The 12480-nt window shown below is 45.0% G+C and overlaps 1 protein-coding gene and 1 long non-coding RNA gene across 4 annotated transcripts; one reads left to right on the top strand and one right to left on the bottom strand.

Annotated features, from left to right (window-relative positions):
- The first annotated feature begins 309 nt into the window (after positions 1 to 309).
- LOC123162674 (uncharacterized) lies at positions 310 to 2657 on the top strand. 2 transcript variants are annotated; one of them, XR_006481411.1, is made up of 4 exons: positions 310 to 821; positions 1639 to 1830; positions 1943 to 2267; positions 2463 to 2657. XR_006481411.1 is itself a non-coding variant. In XM_044580454.1 (3 exons), the coding sequence occupies exons 1-3, from the start codon at positions 704 to 706 to the stop codon at positions 2059 to 2061; spliced, it is 429 nt and encodes a 142-aa protein (XP_044436389.1). In that variant the 5' UTR covers positions 310 to 703; the 3' UTR covers positions 2062 to 2436. The 2 variants fall into 2 exon arrangements, 1 of the variants encoding a protein (XP_044436389.1); XM_044580454.1 differs by lacking the exon at positions 2463 to 2657 and having other exon boundaries at positions 1943 to 2436.
- Positions 1602 to 6684, bottom strand: LOC123162675 (uncharacterized). Of its 2 annotated transcripts, XR_006481412.1 has the most exons (7): positions 6264 to 6684; positions 5915 to 6097; positions 5596 to 5812; positions 5401 to 5509; positions 4832 to 5042; positions 3551 to 4663; positions 1602 to 1889 (listed from the first exon to the last, which is right to left on the bottom strand). It is a non-coding gene; the product is annotated as an uncharacterized lncRNA (long non-coding RNA). The 2 variants fall into 2 exon arrangements; XR_006481413.1 differs by lacking the exon at positions 1602 to 1889 and having other exon boundaries at positions 2779 to 4663; positions 5401 to 5481.
- Between the last annotated feature and the right edge of the window lie 5796 nt (positions 6685 to 12480).

Below are 12480 nucleotides of genomic sequence, written 5' to 3'. Positions count from 1 at the left end.
TGGAGATTGGGCGTTGGTGGTTTATTAGGCACTCGTATGAACCGGGATCAACAAATGCCTGAAGATAATTTATATTTTTTGTTCGACTGCATGCTATACTATATATATTAATCTTCCTGTTTTTACGTTTTTTTGCGGGAATCCAATTTTCACATTTTTAGACGGTTTGAGTTCGTGAGAGACACAAACTGAGGTAAATCCAACCTGATAACAAAAATATATAGCATCAAATCCAGCAATGTATGTGTTCGGAGAACAAAAACATGCGTACACGTATTCACAAAAAAATGCATACACTAACACGTTCGTGTGATGGACTCGGATATGTTTACCCGTCTTGTAAACCAGTCCGACATGTGTGCACACACGTTCTCCCAAACCAGCCGCTTTGCTCGTCGGTGCTGGTGCTCCACGTGTACACGTCACCAGTTTTCTCTTCGCTCGCAGGTCGTGTCCATCTCCCCCGGTTTCTCCCCTCCCCGCTGACACAAGACCACACACCCGTAAAAAAACACACACACCACCACGGCTATGCTTCTTCCCCTGACGGACACAAGGTGGGTCCGAAGAGGAGATTTCTCGATCCCGTACGGAGTGCGCAGGCGACGGAGGGAGAAGGCAAGGACGGTCGCTTTAGGGCCGTCATCGTGCGGCGGTGCTTGGGCTGTTGGCAGCGGCGGCATAGGAGACGGGGGAGGCGCTAATGTCCGTCAAGGCATGCTTCGGCAACATCGCCAACGCGCTCGTTGACTGGGACGGTGGCAGCGACCATTGCCCCTGGCGGGGGTCGTCGCCTGCGACACAAACTCCTTCGCCTGGAGGTGATTCTCTGCTCCTCCTCCATCCACCCTTCCCTCCCCTCTTTTAGTGTCACAGGGGTCTTCAGGATGCTCCGCAGCTGCACAAGCCGACGGGCTATTTCTATTCTTTGGTTCCTTCCTCGCTCGCTGGTTGCTGATAGCAGCCTGGTCTTCCTCCTCGGAGGAGATGTTTTTCGATTGGTGGCATTATGCGGCAGGCCTCGCTTGCTTGTTTGATTCTTGCATATCTAGCACATATATAAGTTGCTAGGATTTAATGTAAAGAAGCAGGGTGAGACTATTAATTACAAAAGAAGTCCAAAAGATTAGCACATGGGGCAATTTTTTAGTGGCCCATAACAGAAATTCGAATTCTATCCCACATAACTTACCAAGCAGAAACATATACGGACGACCAAGGACAACTTACGAAACTGGTCGGACAAAAACAGACGATATTACGGTCATAAGAAACTTTCACCCCTTTATTAGTTCTCTCTGTCATACTAATTTCAGTTCTACACCACGTTTGATGTTGGTAGTGTCTAATGTTACCACTATACGTCTTGGAAAACTTTTAGGATGATTAGCTGGAGCACTGTGATATATAGTGAGAAAAGCATTTGGTAGGATTATCATTGTCTTCTCATTTAATTCCCCAGCTACCGGCCTAATACTGAAGGTTGCACTTCAACTACTTGGTTCCAAGTTCAATATGGGAATTTGCAAAAAATTTAGGCTGAACAATTTTTATAAAGAATAAAACCCAGTACAGTATAGGATAAGAAATGCCTAGTGCAATCTTAATCATGTGGCTACCATTGTTGATTGTTTGCAGGAAGCTCAAAGGAAGCAAGACTTCAACAAAAATCTCTGAATGCATTCCAAGCTTCTGTACGGCGTACGTCGTTTCAAAGGGAAAACTGTCATTCGTGCACTCTTACACCTGATGCCTGTGAAACACCCAAGACCATATCTTCTTCAACCATTTCTTCTCCTAGCTCTGGAAGCCTTTCTAGTGCGCCCTCAGGTAATACTCAAGTCTGCATTTGATTTTGTTTTCTGAAAATTGTTGATTACACCTATCAACTGAATACAAACAAAAAAGTGTATTAGAGTGTTACTAACTATTCTGTCTACAGCAGAGTGGGCTGACAGAAATGGAACATCAACTGTATTATTCCGCAAGTCATCTCTGCCATCGCAATGTGATCACACACTCGTAAATATAAATAGGTCAATCCTGAAGCTAGCCCTTTAGGCAGTGCTGGCAGCGAGATCTCTTACCATGATGATACAACCCTGAAGACAAATTCACAATCAATCACATCAGTAGCGCAGCTCAGTAGCAGCAGCAGTGGGGATTCAGTTTACAGGAGCTTCCGGGGAGATAGCTTCCGAGATATCTCTGATCTGCAGGCAGCAGTTTCAGAAACTGCAAGAGACCTTAGGCATTCTCATGCCCAGGTAGCTGTTTCACCCTGGGCAAAAGTATTTCATTCTATTGGGTACAAACTTTTTTTTCTTTTAAGATGATGGAAGGGTTCATCTCTAGGCCTCAGCATCATACGATGCACACTGCCAAAGCAAAATATCACTACATGAAAGCCAACATGTTTACCCAAATGAATGTGCAATTTATGATATTTTTTGGCTAAACAGGATGATCTGAAGCTTCAAATTGAGAGTATGAAGGTCAAACTGCGACATGTATTCTACAGTTGTGGCTATGGACAACTTTTGGCCAGTCCGGTGTATTCTACAATTGAGGCAATGGAGCACTTTTGACCAGTCTAGTGTATTCTACAGTTGTGGCACTGGAGTAGTCATTATCCACAAAACCAGGTATGTTGTTGTTACCATGTATCTATGTGAACATAAATCGTGAGCACTGGGTAATAGTATTTATGATATATATACAATGTATATTTTTTCCAGTCTATGCTATGACATTGTGAGCCGCATCTATTTTGTGCACATTTTGCTTTGTACTTGAAAAATCCCCCCTCCCTCTTTGCTGCTTGTCATGCTCAGACACCGGCAGATAGGACAAATAAACCATACACAATACATGTACATATGAGCTGAAATACACTGGGCATCCTAAAGCCAACATGAAAAAATAATAAAACAACCTGAAAGAACGAATGCAACAAATGCAAAAGCATATAATAATGAAGGTCAGAAGGTCTATGAAAATTACCTAGCCGTTTTTTGGGGACAAGAATCAGTTATTTCTAGTTCCCTAATTCTGGAGCTATGTGTGAACAAGGCCAGAGGACTAAAATATCAAAAGCTAGCTAAGGACTCATTAGCAGATTTTTCTTGTGCTTGCTATACGTCTCAACCGAACAATAGGCAAAGGGTGTACTTATGAATAGACATAAGCAGACACCATATCAATAGCTAACAGCATCACACAACAACCCGATCACACATCAAGATGGATTGATGGAAATGGAAAGATAAAGTATGCTCTTGCAGTAGAACCAAGTGTAATAATGATTATAAGCACAGGTATGTACATTTGAAAAAATAGAAGATTAAGAAAGGGGAACATGCATAAAAAAACTTTCGAAAAGTAGTAGTAATTTCACCTCTGCAATAGATAAAGTACAATTAGTTGGCTTTTCCTATTGATGGCTAATTGCCTGAATAAAAAATGAGCAGTAGGTATAATGATGGTGTTATTTTCTTGCGCAAGCACCAAAACTTCGTCGAGAAGGTAAAATATATTGGGATCAATGTACCTTTATTTTCCCTATAATCCTTGCCCTTGCTTCTAGACTATATGATGGCAATGCGAGCTAGCCAGCATCTTCATATTAGTCCGTCCAAAAAGCACACCAAAGTTAACAGTTGGATTGATTGTATTATCTCTGAAATGCCATTATCAAAAATTTAGTTGACGCTTAATAGTAAATAGAAGTGCAGGGCTTGCTTATCACACTTACTTAGGACTCATGGGCCTTATCTAATTCCTCTCCAAAGCAAACCATCTCTCTATGTGAAATAGGCAATAGATATAAGCAAAAAATGCTATATACCAAAGAGTATATGACAATCTGAACTGAAGTGCTGCTCACAAGAAACCGAATATGATAACATGTTATTGCTCACTCTAATAATATATAAGGTGTTGGAAAGGAAGGGGTCTATTTTATTTATACAGTTTAGTTTAGTGATTTGGTAAAAAATAAGGGCAAGTCCAAACCAGACATGCACGAGAGACTCAAATATGTCGAGTCACTTTGATTAGATCATAATGAGAAGAAATGAAAAATAGTGGCAAATTCAGCACAAGGGAAAACAAGTTTTGCATCTACACAACAATGAAGCAAGGTAATGAGCTAAATTAGTGGACCTAGCACATATCTGATTCACTCTACACTTTACGCTTACATAGCATCACAGTAATCTCCACTCATAGGAAACCAAACAAATTGAAGATTAAGATTTGCATATGGTAAATGAAGGAATAAAGCCATACGTGCAAGAGAAATTCGTCGCATCATGTTGCAAAACCAGAAAAGTAAAACCAAACCCCCTCTCCCAGAGCCTCTTCCCCATGATATTCTTAGACACCATGGGAATGATGGGGGCAGAAGTTTGGAGCTAGCCTGGAGAGGGACACCATGGCACATTGAAAGGGAGAGGCTCTTTGTACAGCAAAACAGCTCAGTGCGCTCGGCAGGCAAGGTTGCGGAAGGAAGAGGAGTACAAAATCATGGCATGTGCTCTACTACACAGAAAAATCCAAAAATGCAGAAACAGGCGTGACTGTGTTCAAGAGAGATATAATTCACCTTGGTCTTCTTGATCAAATTCTTCCTCAAAATTCTTCTTATAGTCTTGACAGGTAACTAAAAGTTGAGGAATCAAAACAAGATTATAAGAGAACCAGAGAATCAAGTAGTACAAATCGAGAGAAAAAAGATGCGGACGCAGGTGGGCAGTCTAGATTGGAAAGGAGTGGGAAGTGAAGGGGAGGAGGGGAGAAGCAAAGGTGGGAGGAGTGTTATGCCTTCTACCTGTCAACATGTGGCTACAGAGGGTCGCTCGCCTACGCCCGACGCCCGCGTTGCCGTGGCCCTGTCCAGATCGCAGATCGATCGAAGAAACCCGGGTGGCCGCCATCTTCCCAATCCACGAGGCCCCCAAGCCTCTCCTGCCTGGAAGCGCCTGTCGAGCCCTTCCCCTCCATTGGGGTCGCTGCCAGTCTGGTCGATGCCCCACAGGCCGCTGCAAAGAGAGCCAATAGGGTTGTAAATGATGCCAGTGAAGTCTTAGTGCTACCAAGGGCTGCAAGCTAATCGCACACAAGCTTAAACAAGAAAGGCACTTGAAGATTTATACCCTGGTGTTCATTATAAACAGAAAAGGTTAGGTGACAACGCTCAAACCTTCAGGTTACAATTTTCATGTTTTCAATTCATTATTAGCACATATCATAACTACAAGTGCAGTAATCTTTCCTTTGATTTAAGAATGATGGTAGCTGACTATTTGAGACCTTGTAGAGCAATCAAACAAGAACATATTGCCTATTTAAAAAGAAATACACACCCAACAAATAAGATGTCTGAATCTATCACATTACCTAGCCATCTTCAAACCATCATTCTCCTCAGGTTGGGATCCTATCGAACCAACCAAATCAATCAACCTCCATAAGTGGCCACTTCCACAAGCCCAGAAGAGCAAGAAATCTTCCACAATCATGAGATCACCATAATCATTCAATCCGACAACATAAACAAGAGAGAGAGATGGGGATGGGTGGAACGCAACTTACATGTCAGGGTGGAAGACATGGCGTGCACCCCTGGTGGCGAGGAGGAGCTTTAGTAGGAGACCTGAATGACGGTTTCCCAGGGTTCCCCAAGAAAGATCGCTGCAGAAGGTACCCCTCCTTGCCACACCGTCTGGCAGTGAACACCATGGAGGTCACATGTTCCTCGAGATCCCGCTGGCAACGAGTGCCATCTTCTGAACTTAATCAAGGGAAAATGCTGCATCGAGAGAAAAATAGTAAATAATCACATCCTGAAGAAAATTGAATCAAGGAAGAGTGTGCTTGTCACAAATGACTAATAAAGAGAAATATATTTCACCTACGGCTTTAACCATCGATCTGGCCATGGCGATGCTGTCCATGGAGAGAAGCACATAGAAAGAGGGATGAGATGATAGGGGCATCGCTATAGCCACCGCAAGATCCTTGATTTCCCCGAGGTCTACTATCCCTTCCCTAGGGAGAAAGAGACCCAGCCAACAACTTGCAGCATGATTAGCACCTGCAAAATAAAAATTGGATGACCCTATAAACTGCCTAGTCAAACCACAAAGGGGAAAAATGGAAAAGAGAAATCAGGGGGGAAAGCAGAGCAATGGGGAGGAGAGAGGGCAACACGAGACGTGGGGATGCAGCCTGAATAAGAGGATGGCATCTAGGGTTTTTACCTCCTGCTCATATCCCCTGGCCAGCCAGGGCTTTCAACAAGCTGCTTCCCACAACGCACACAACATCTTCCCCATTGTTGCTCCTTCCCCCCACCTCCGGTTCCTCACCTCAACTGCACAGGCTGCAAACCGTCCTCCGCAACATGGAGTGATGCCCAACGAGGAGAGCGGCAGAGGCCGGTATGGAAGGGGAAGAGGAGGGGTTCGTGGCAGGGGCGGGGATGGAGGAAGGAAAGGGCGGCGGCGCGATCTTCCCCGCGACCGGCTGCACCCCATTGCTACCGGAGCACAGTCCCCGCCGCTCTTATCTGGCACGGATCCACCGCCCATGTGTGCCTCCTTTGGTGGCGATGCCGAGAGAAAGGTGAAGGAGAGGAGGCGGCGGAGGGGAGAGGGGCTCGTGGGGCGAGGTGCGGAGGAAGCGGGGAGGCGGCTGTAGGATTGGCTGGTGGGATAGGGTTGCTTTTACCCAGATCGTGATTGGCGAGCACGCGATGAAGACTCCGCGTACCAAAAGATGAAGGAAACTCAGGTTGACTCCGTGGCCCCACGTCTATCGAGCCCCACCTGCCATCCTCTCCAGAATCAGGAACGAAAGTGAAAAAAAGCGGATGGCTGACCAGCCGCCTGCAGCCAAAAATTGACTGTAGGAGATCGATCGGGTGGTCAAAACCGACGCGCTCTAGCGATGCCCCCAGATGGGCGGGTACTCTAGGAGGCTTTATATGTTAGATTCACACATCCGTCGGTTTAAAACACTATGATAAATTCTTCAAATATTCGAATTCGCTTTTTATAATGAAGTATATATGATCTCTATTCGTCTTTTACACCCACACAACCCTCTTATTTTTGTAGCTAGCGCTAACTTTCTCTTGTGCATGCACACTCCCGCATCCCTCTCACCCTCCCTCAGCATTTTCTAGCTCCATCGCGCAAATTCGTCTTTTCACTTTAGGTCGTTCACCCATGGTGTGTGTAGGCCCCCCAGCTCCTTATTTACGGCACACATCGATCGATATGCCTCTCTAGCCAGGTGTGCCTAGCACAAACACAAGCTTCCCCTCTTCTCTTGTCACCGTCCATGCCTCACTCCCACCACTCTTTTCATCGTTCTCGTACTCGCACACTCCTCCCCGCTCGATATAGTATGCCTCTCGTACCACCTCCTACATGCATCCCTCTATCTCTATCCTTCTCCTCGTGCCTCGTTTGCTTCTAACACACACATGCATGTATACCGATCGATCTCCCAACATATACCTGGATCGACTTTAACTACCCCCCCATGGATCGACGTACGTCACAAGTTATGTCTCTCCTTTCTCTAACAAAGGGCGATTGATCTTCCTATGTAGTTATGTCTGCTTACCACAACCACATTGTCCCCCCTCATCATTCGTGCATGCCTCCTGACCCGTCTCTCACACGCACGTGCACAGACAACAAGCAGCCATCTCCTCTCTTATTGATATTGCGGGCGTGGCCTCCGTTTGTCTAGCAAGCCTATCCCACCATTTGTTAGAAGCAACTCCACTACCACCCCCTCCAACACTCTAGCTCTGTCTCTCTCCCAACCTTATTCCTCTGATGCACATATGCATGGATGCCGATCGATCTCCCTTAATACATGAGGCAGATCGATATCCTTAATACATGAAGTAGGCCTCTCTCCTCCTCCACACATATACCAGCCATTGTACCTCTATAATTAATTGGGCCTCCCTCTTCCCCCACCACACACCGATAGTCGAGCGCTGCAGGTAGGTATCCATGTCACAGAGACAAACTGCACATGTCCCCTCTCACATTCCAGTAGGCCAACCACTCTATATCTTTGACGTGGGCACACACAAATTCGATGGCACTCTTTATCGATCGCGCGTGCACACACACACACACATCATCCTTCTTTTCGATTCTATGGACACCTCAAGCCGGTAATACCTCCACTCTCTTCTCGTGGATCGCCCCCTCTATATATATATGTTATATCCACGACTCTATTTAACACACATTGCATATGTTACATTTTTTGATTGAACCTCCTCCCCAAAAAAACTCTCAAGAACCCACACACTATATATCTGTAGGTTTGTATCTCTCTCACACAACCCCACGTAGGTGGTGTACGTATACAAGAAGAGAATAGGTGCACCGTGCACGTACTCACGCTTCGTGCCCAGCCACACCCGCGCGGGTACACGATGGAGCTCATTTCTTTACGAAATGGCAGCCCACGTGCTAATTTGAACACCTGTAGTGGTTGTTTACCTAACGAGGTCGTGTACCACGTCTGCACGAAACAAAGCTCGACTTGACGCATTGCCGCGTTATTTTTAAATAAAGTTATAGCGCTCAATGGCACGTACACAGAATATAAAAGAGATTTTTATGGAGAAAAAGGTAGTCCGCTCACTATATACAATGGAGCCTTGCGTGTCTGGTTTGTCGCTCTTCAGAGTATCTCACACAAGGTTGCGGTGGCCTCTCTCTCTCAGCGCTGGTCACTGATCCGGCCGCATTCCGTCCGCCGGGGGAAAGGGAGTGCGGTGGCCTCTCTCTCTCTCTCACTGTTGGTCACTGATCCGGCCGCATCCCCTCCGCCGGGGGAAAGGGAGGAAGTGCATCATTTCTCCGTTCGACGGCGCCGAGGCAGCACGTCCCGATATGCGGTACACGCCGTTCTCTCTGACCAAGCTCCGGCGTGGCAGGGCCTACGCCACCTGCTCGCAGATTCCGCCCGCCGCCGCTCACCTAGTTACACCCGGGCGACCTCTAGGTATCCCCTCCGGCCTTGCTCCACTGCCCGTCTTCCCACGTTGCTGCATGTGGATCTTCCATAGTTCTTTGCCCAAAACGTGGCTCGTCCATCGTACTTTCCATATTGCATTCTCGTCCTCACACCGTTTTAGACAAACACAACCGTGTTGTTATCTTCCCTTAGGGCAAGGAATATGCTTCTTTTTTGTCGTCGCATGTGTCATCAACTGTTATCGGCCAGTAATTGTTTCCTTTCTACCTCTTTTTGCAAACAGGGCTATCCATTTCACCTCGTTGCTATTGCGACCTTTTGGTGAACTGCACAAATCACTTTTTTCGTAAGAGTGTTTTGTGCAGTTGTACTAAAATGTCACATGGGTAACGTTTCTACATTTCAGTGCGACTGCATAAAGGGAGATTGGTTTTGCTCTATCCTCCTCATCCAACTCCGAGCCTAATCTTCTCCAACTAGTTAGTCTTAAAAGAGACTGCAAAGGTGATCGGCTTCTATTTATGTGTTTATTGTTTCATCAACAGTCCTTTATTATCGTAATCACACTTAATATCTTTGGAACAGTGACGCTCAGCTCTATTTTAGTGGGACTGCACAAAATGATTGGAATGTTGCATGTTCCAGACAGCTACTTTTTTTCCAACATGCCTTGTTGATTTAGACAGAGCTGGGGGGACGTTGCTGCCAATGAAAGCATGGATCAATTTTAATTTAACACCTTCTCACAACTCTGTCTTCAGTTGTGATGTAATTATTAGCTCTGATCTGCTAATAATTGATATGCATTAGCAAGGAAGTTAGTTTTTTTATTGTTTCCGAAAGAGCATCGATGGCAAGACACGCGAAACAGAAGCTGAAAGCTCACACCATTGTACAATTTTATGTCTCGCTGGAAAATTATTTGTATAGTATGTCAATTATGTAAACAAATGATGGAAGCTTGATAGCATTGCCAGAAGCCTCTTCATCATCCGGGTCCATGTGCCATGCACAAAATTATACTCCTTCATTCCTAAAAATTTGTCTTTTTACAAATTTTAAATGGGCATATTTTAGAGTGTAGATTCACTCATTTTGCTTCGTATGTGTACTCCCTCCGTTCTTAAATATTCTATTCGTCTTTCTAGAGATTTCAACAAGTGACTACATACAGAGCAAAATGAGAGAATCTACACTCTAAAATATGTATATACATCTGTATGTGCCAGTCCATTTGAAATCTCTAAAAAGACAAATATTTGAGTAGTCACTCGTTGAAATCGAGACAAATATACTCCAGAGTATATTTAAGAACCGAGGGGGTAGTGCACAACCGCATGGGAGACGCAGCCCGGTTGTTGCGTCACATTAATAGTGAGTAATGAGCAGTCAAATTGTAAGCCCCACCTTTCCCACTGTAAGTTGCTCTGAAGAAGCAACCATCAATACACTCTTCTTTGAATCCGCTCATACTACTCCATCCGTCACTGTTTATACATCGTGCTTCAGAAAAAAGAAAAAAGATCTGTGGGACCAAAGCGACTAGCGATCGGCCTGAAAAATAGCATTGATAGTTATAGCACGACGTCTATTACTAGTAGAGGGAATAATGCGTACACACATGCATGCAGTGCTTCCACCCCGGGTACACACATGCATGCACTTGCTCCATTCCGTAGTTACTTGGAGAGAAAATTGTGGACTTGATTGCGGTTACCACGCCCTAATTAATTAAGCATTAAACCAAACGCATCTAAAGTCTCTCTGGTGGTGAAAATGCATTGAGAGAAATGCATCATAATGAAGCGCGCCTTGTAAACTGTGACGGAGGGAGGAGTAGTATGAAGGTTCAAAACCAAGTACGCGTATGGCCAGTCGGTCAACGCACCTCCTCTTGGCATATCACTGACATGTGGGATAGGAGTGTGAGCAAACCGATCTCAATTGACGGCAAAGAGCCAACCTGCCGTTCCTTGAGAGAGACGAGGAGCGAGAACACAGACGGGTTTGCATGGAGGCCAAGATATATTCGAGCATGGTTGGTTGATCGATATCATTCATTACATGTTGATGTTGGGCTGCCATTTTACGCCCTTCTCCGAAATAAACGTGTACTTTATCAGAGATAAAAATAAATAAGAGTACAAACGCTCCATCATGCGGTTCTAGTAGTAGTACTACTTGTACTGCTGCGCTTGGCTCTTCGCCTCTTCGTGAAGTCGAACAATGATGGTACTCCGCATGTTGGGTACTACAGTGTATGCCTCTGATAATCTGACACTGAATGGACTGATGCATGTCCACCGAGGGTAGGTTGCATTAGTCAAAAGGCGTAAGCGAGCTTCACCTTGTCCTGCAAGTTTCTCCTCGTTCTACGAGTTGACGGGACACACCAAAAAGTAGTGCTAGTCCATACTCCCTCCTTTCCGGTTAATATGGCTCAATCCTTTTTGCGGGTAAATGAGAGAGCTTTATTCATATATAAACATTCTTAGGACGATCAGCCAAGACACTGGTCACTAGGAAGCGAGGTACCCCGCAAAAAAGAATTAGGAAGCGAGGTGTTTCATCAAGCCAACTCTCGGCCACATCCAAAGTGCAGCAAGCACGGTTCGCACGAAGATGAGCTGCAAGGTTTGCTGACCTATTTACATGTTGAATAACAAAAAAAGAGGAAATATTACCGAGCGCTACTATTTGTAACAGGATATGAGCCAGAATTAAGTGAGAATTATGGCGAGTGTTCCATGCAATCAACTTCCATTATCACATGCGAGAACCCTCGAAGATAACCACATGTGTTGAAGATTGCTTTATCACATTTTAAAATTATAATAAGAGTGCAGACGCTCCTCCATCCGGTTCCTAGTACTAGTATAGTACGTACCTTTATAGACTATATTAGTAAACTTTGCGCTTGGCTGTTCGCCTATTCGGGAAGTCGAACAATAGTAGCACTAGTAGTATAGTGTATGCTTCTGGCAATCTGACACCGAATTAACTGTTGCACGTCCACCGCCTGAGCGAGGGAGAGCTTGCATTAGTCAAAAGTTTCTCCTTGTTCTACGAGCCACCACGCGCAAGTAATGCTAGTCCATACTGTCTCCTCTCCGGTTAATATGGATTAATTTCAAACGAGATAAATACACTGTCTGTCACTGTATATTTGTAAAAATACGGTCAGTGGACTTCATAATACGCTCATTGCGCTCAATATATATATATTTTCCGGTGTTTATACGGTCACTAGCTCACCATGACTGAGTATGTGTGTGCATGCACGTGTAGGTTGAGCACTTAGCGTGACCGTGTGTGTTCCGTCGTGTGCTCGGATATGCATGCATTAGGGTGTCGCGCGCGTTTTTGCGTCCATGTGTACGTGTGACTATTGCATACACGTAGGGGGAGTACTTGTAGGGGCCACTAAGGAGCAGTCAAATCACACAGTAAATCACGTTTGTC

The sequence above is a fragment of the Triticum aestivum genome, chromosome 7B, assembly GCF_018294505.1.
Source record: "Triticum aestivum cultivar Chinese Spring chromosome 7B, IWGSC CS RefSeq v2.1, whole genome shotgun sequence".
NCBI classification, from domain to species: domain Eukaryota; kingdom Viridiplantae; phylum Streptophyta; class Magnoliopsida; order Poales; family Poaceae; genus Triticum; species Triticum aestivum.
The sequence above is the reverse complement of the archived record's forward strand: the minus strand, read 5'-3'. Positions and strand labels throughout refer to the sequence as shown.

Bases quoted from the DNA above. Each gene is read 5' to 3' on its own strand.
- LOC123162674 (XM_044580454.1), top strand. From the start codon at position 704: ATGTCCGTCAAGGCATGCTTCGGCAACATCGCCAACGCGCTCGTTGAC. The intron at 822-1,638 runs GTGATTCTCTGC...GATTGTTTGCAG, and splicing joins ACAAACTCCTTCGCCTGGAG to GAAGCTCAAAGGAAGCAAGA. The intron at 1,831-1,942 runs GTAATACTCAAG...TTCTGTCTACAG, and splicing joins CCTTTCTAGTGCGCCCTCAG to CAGAGTGGGCTGACAGAAAT.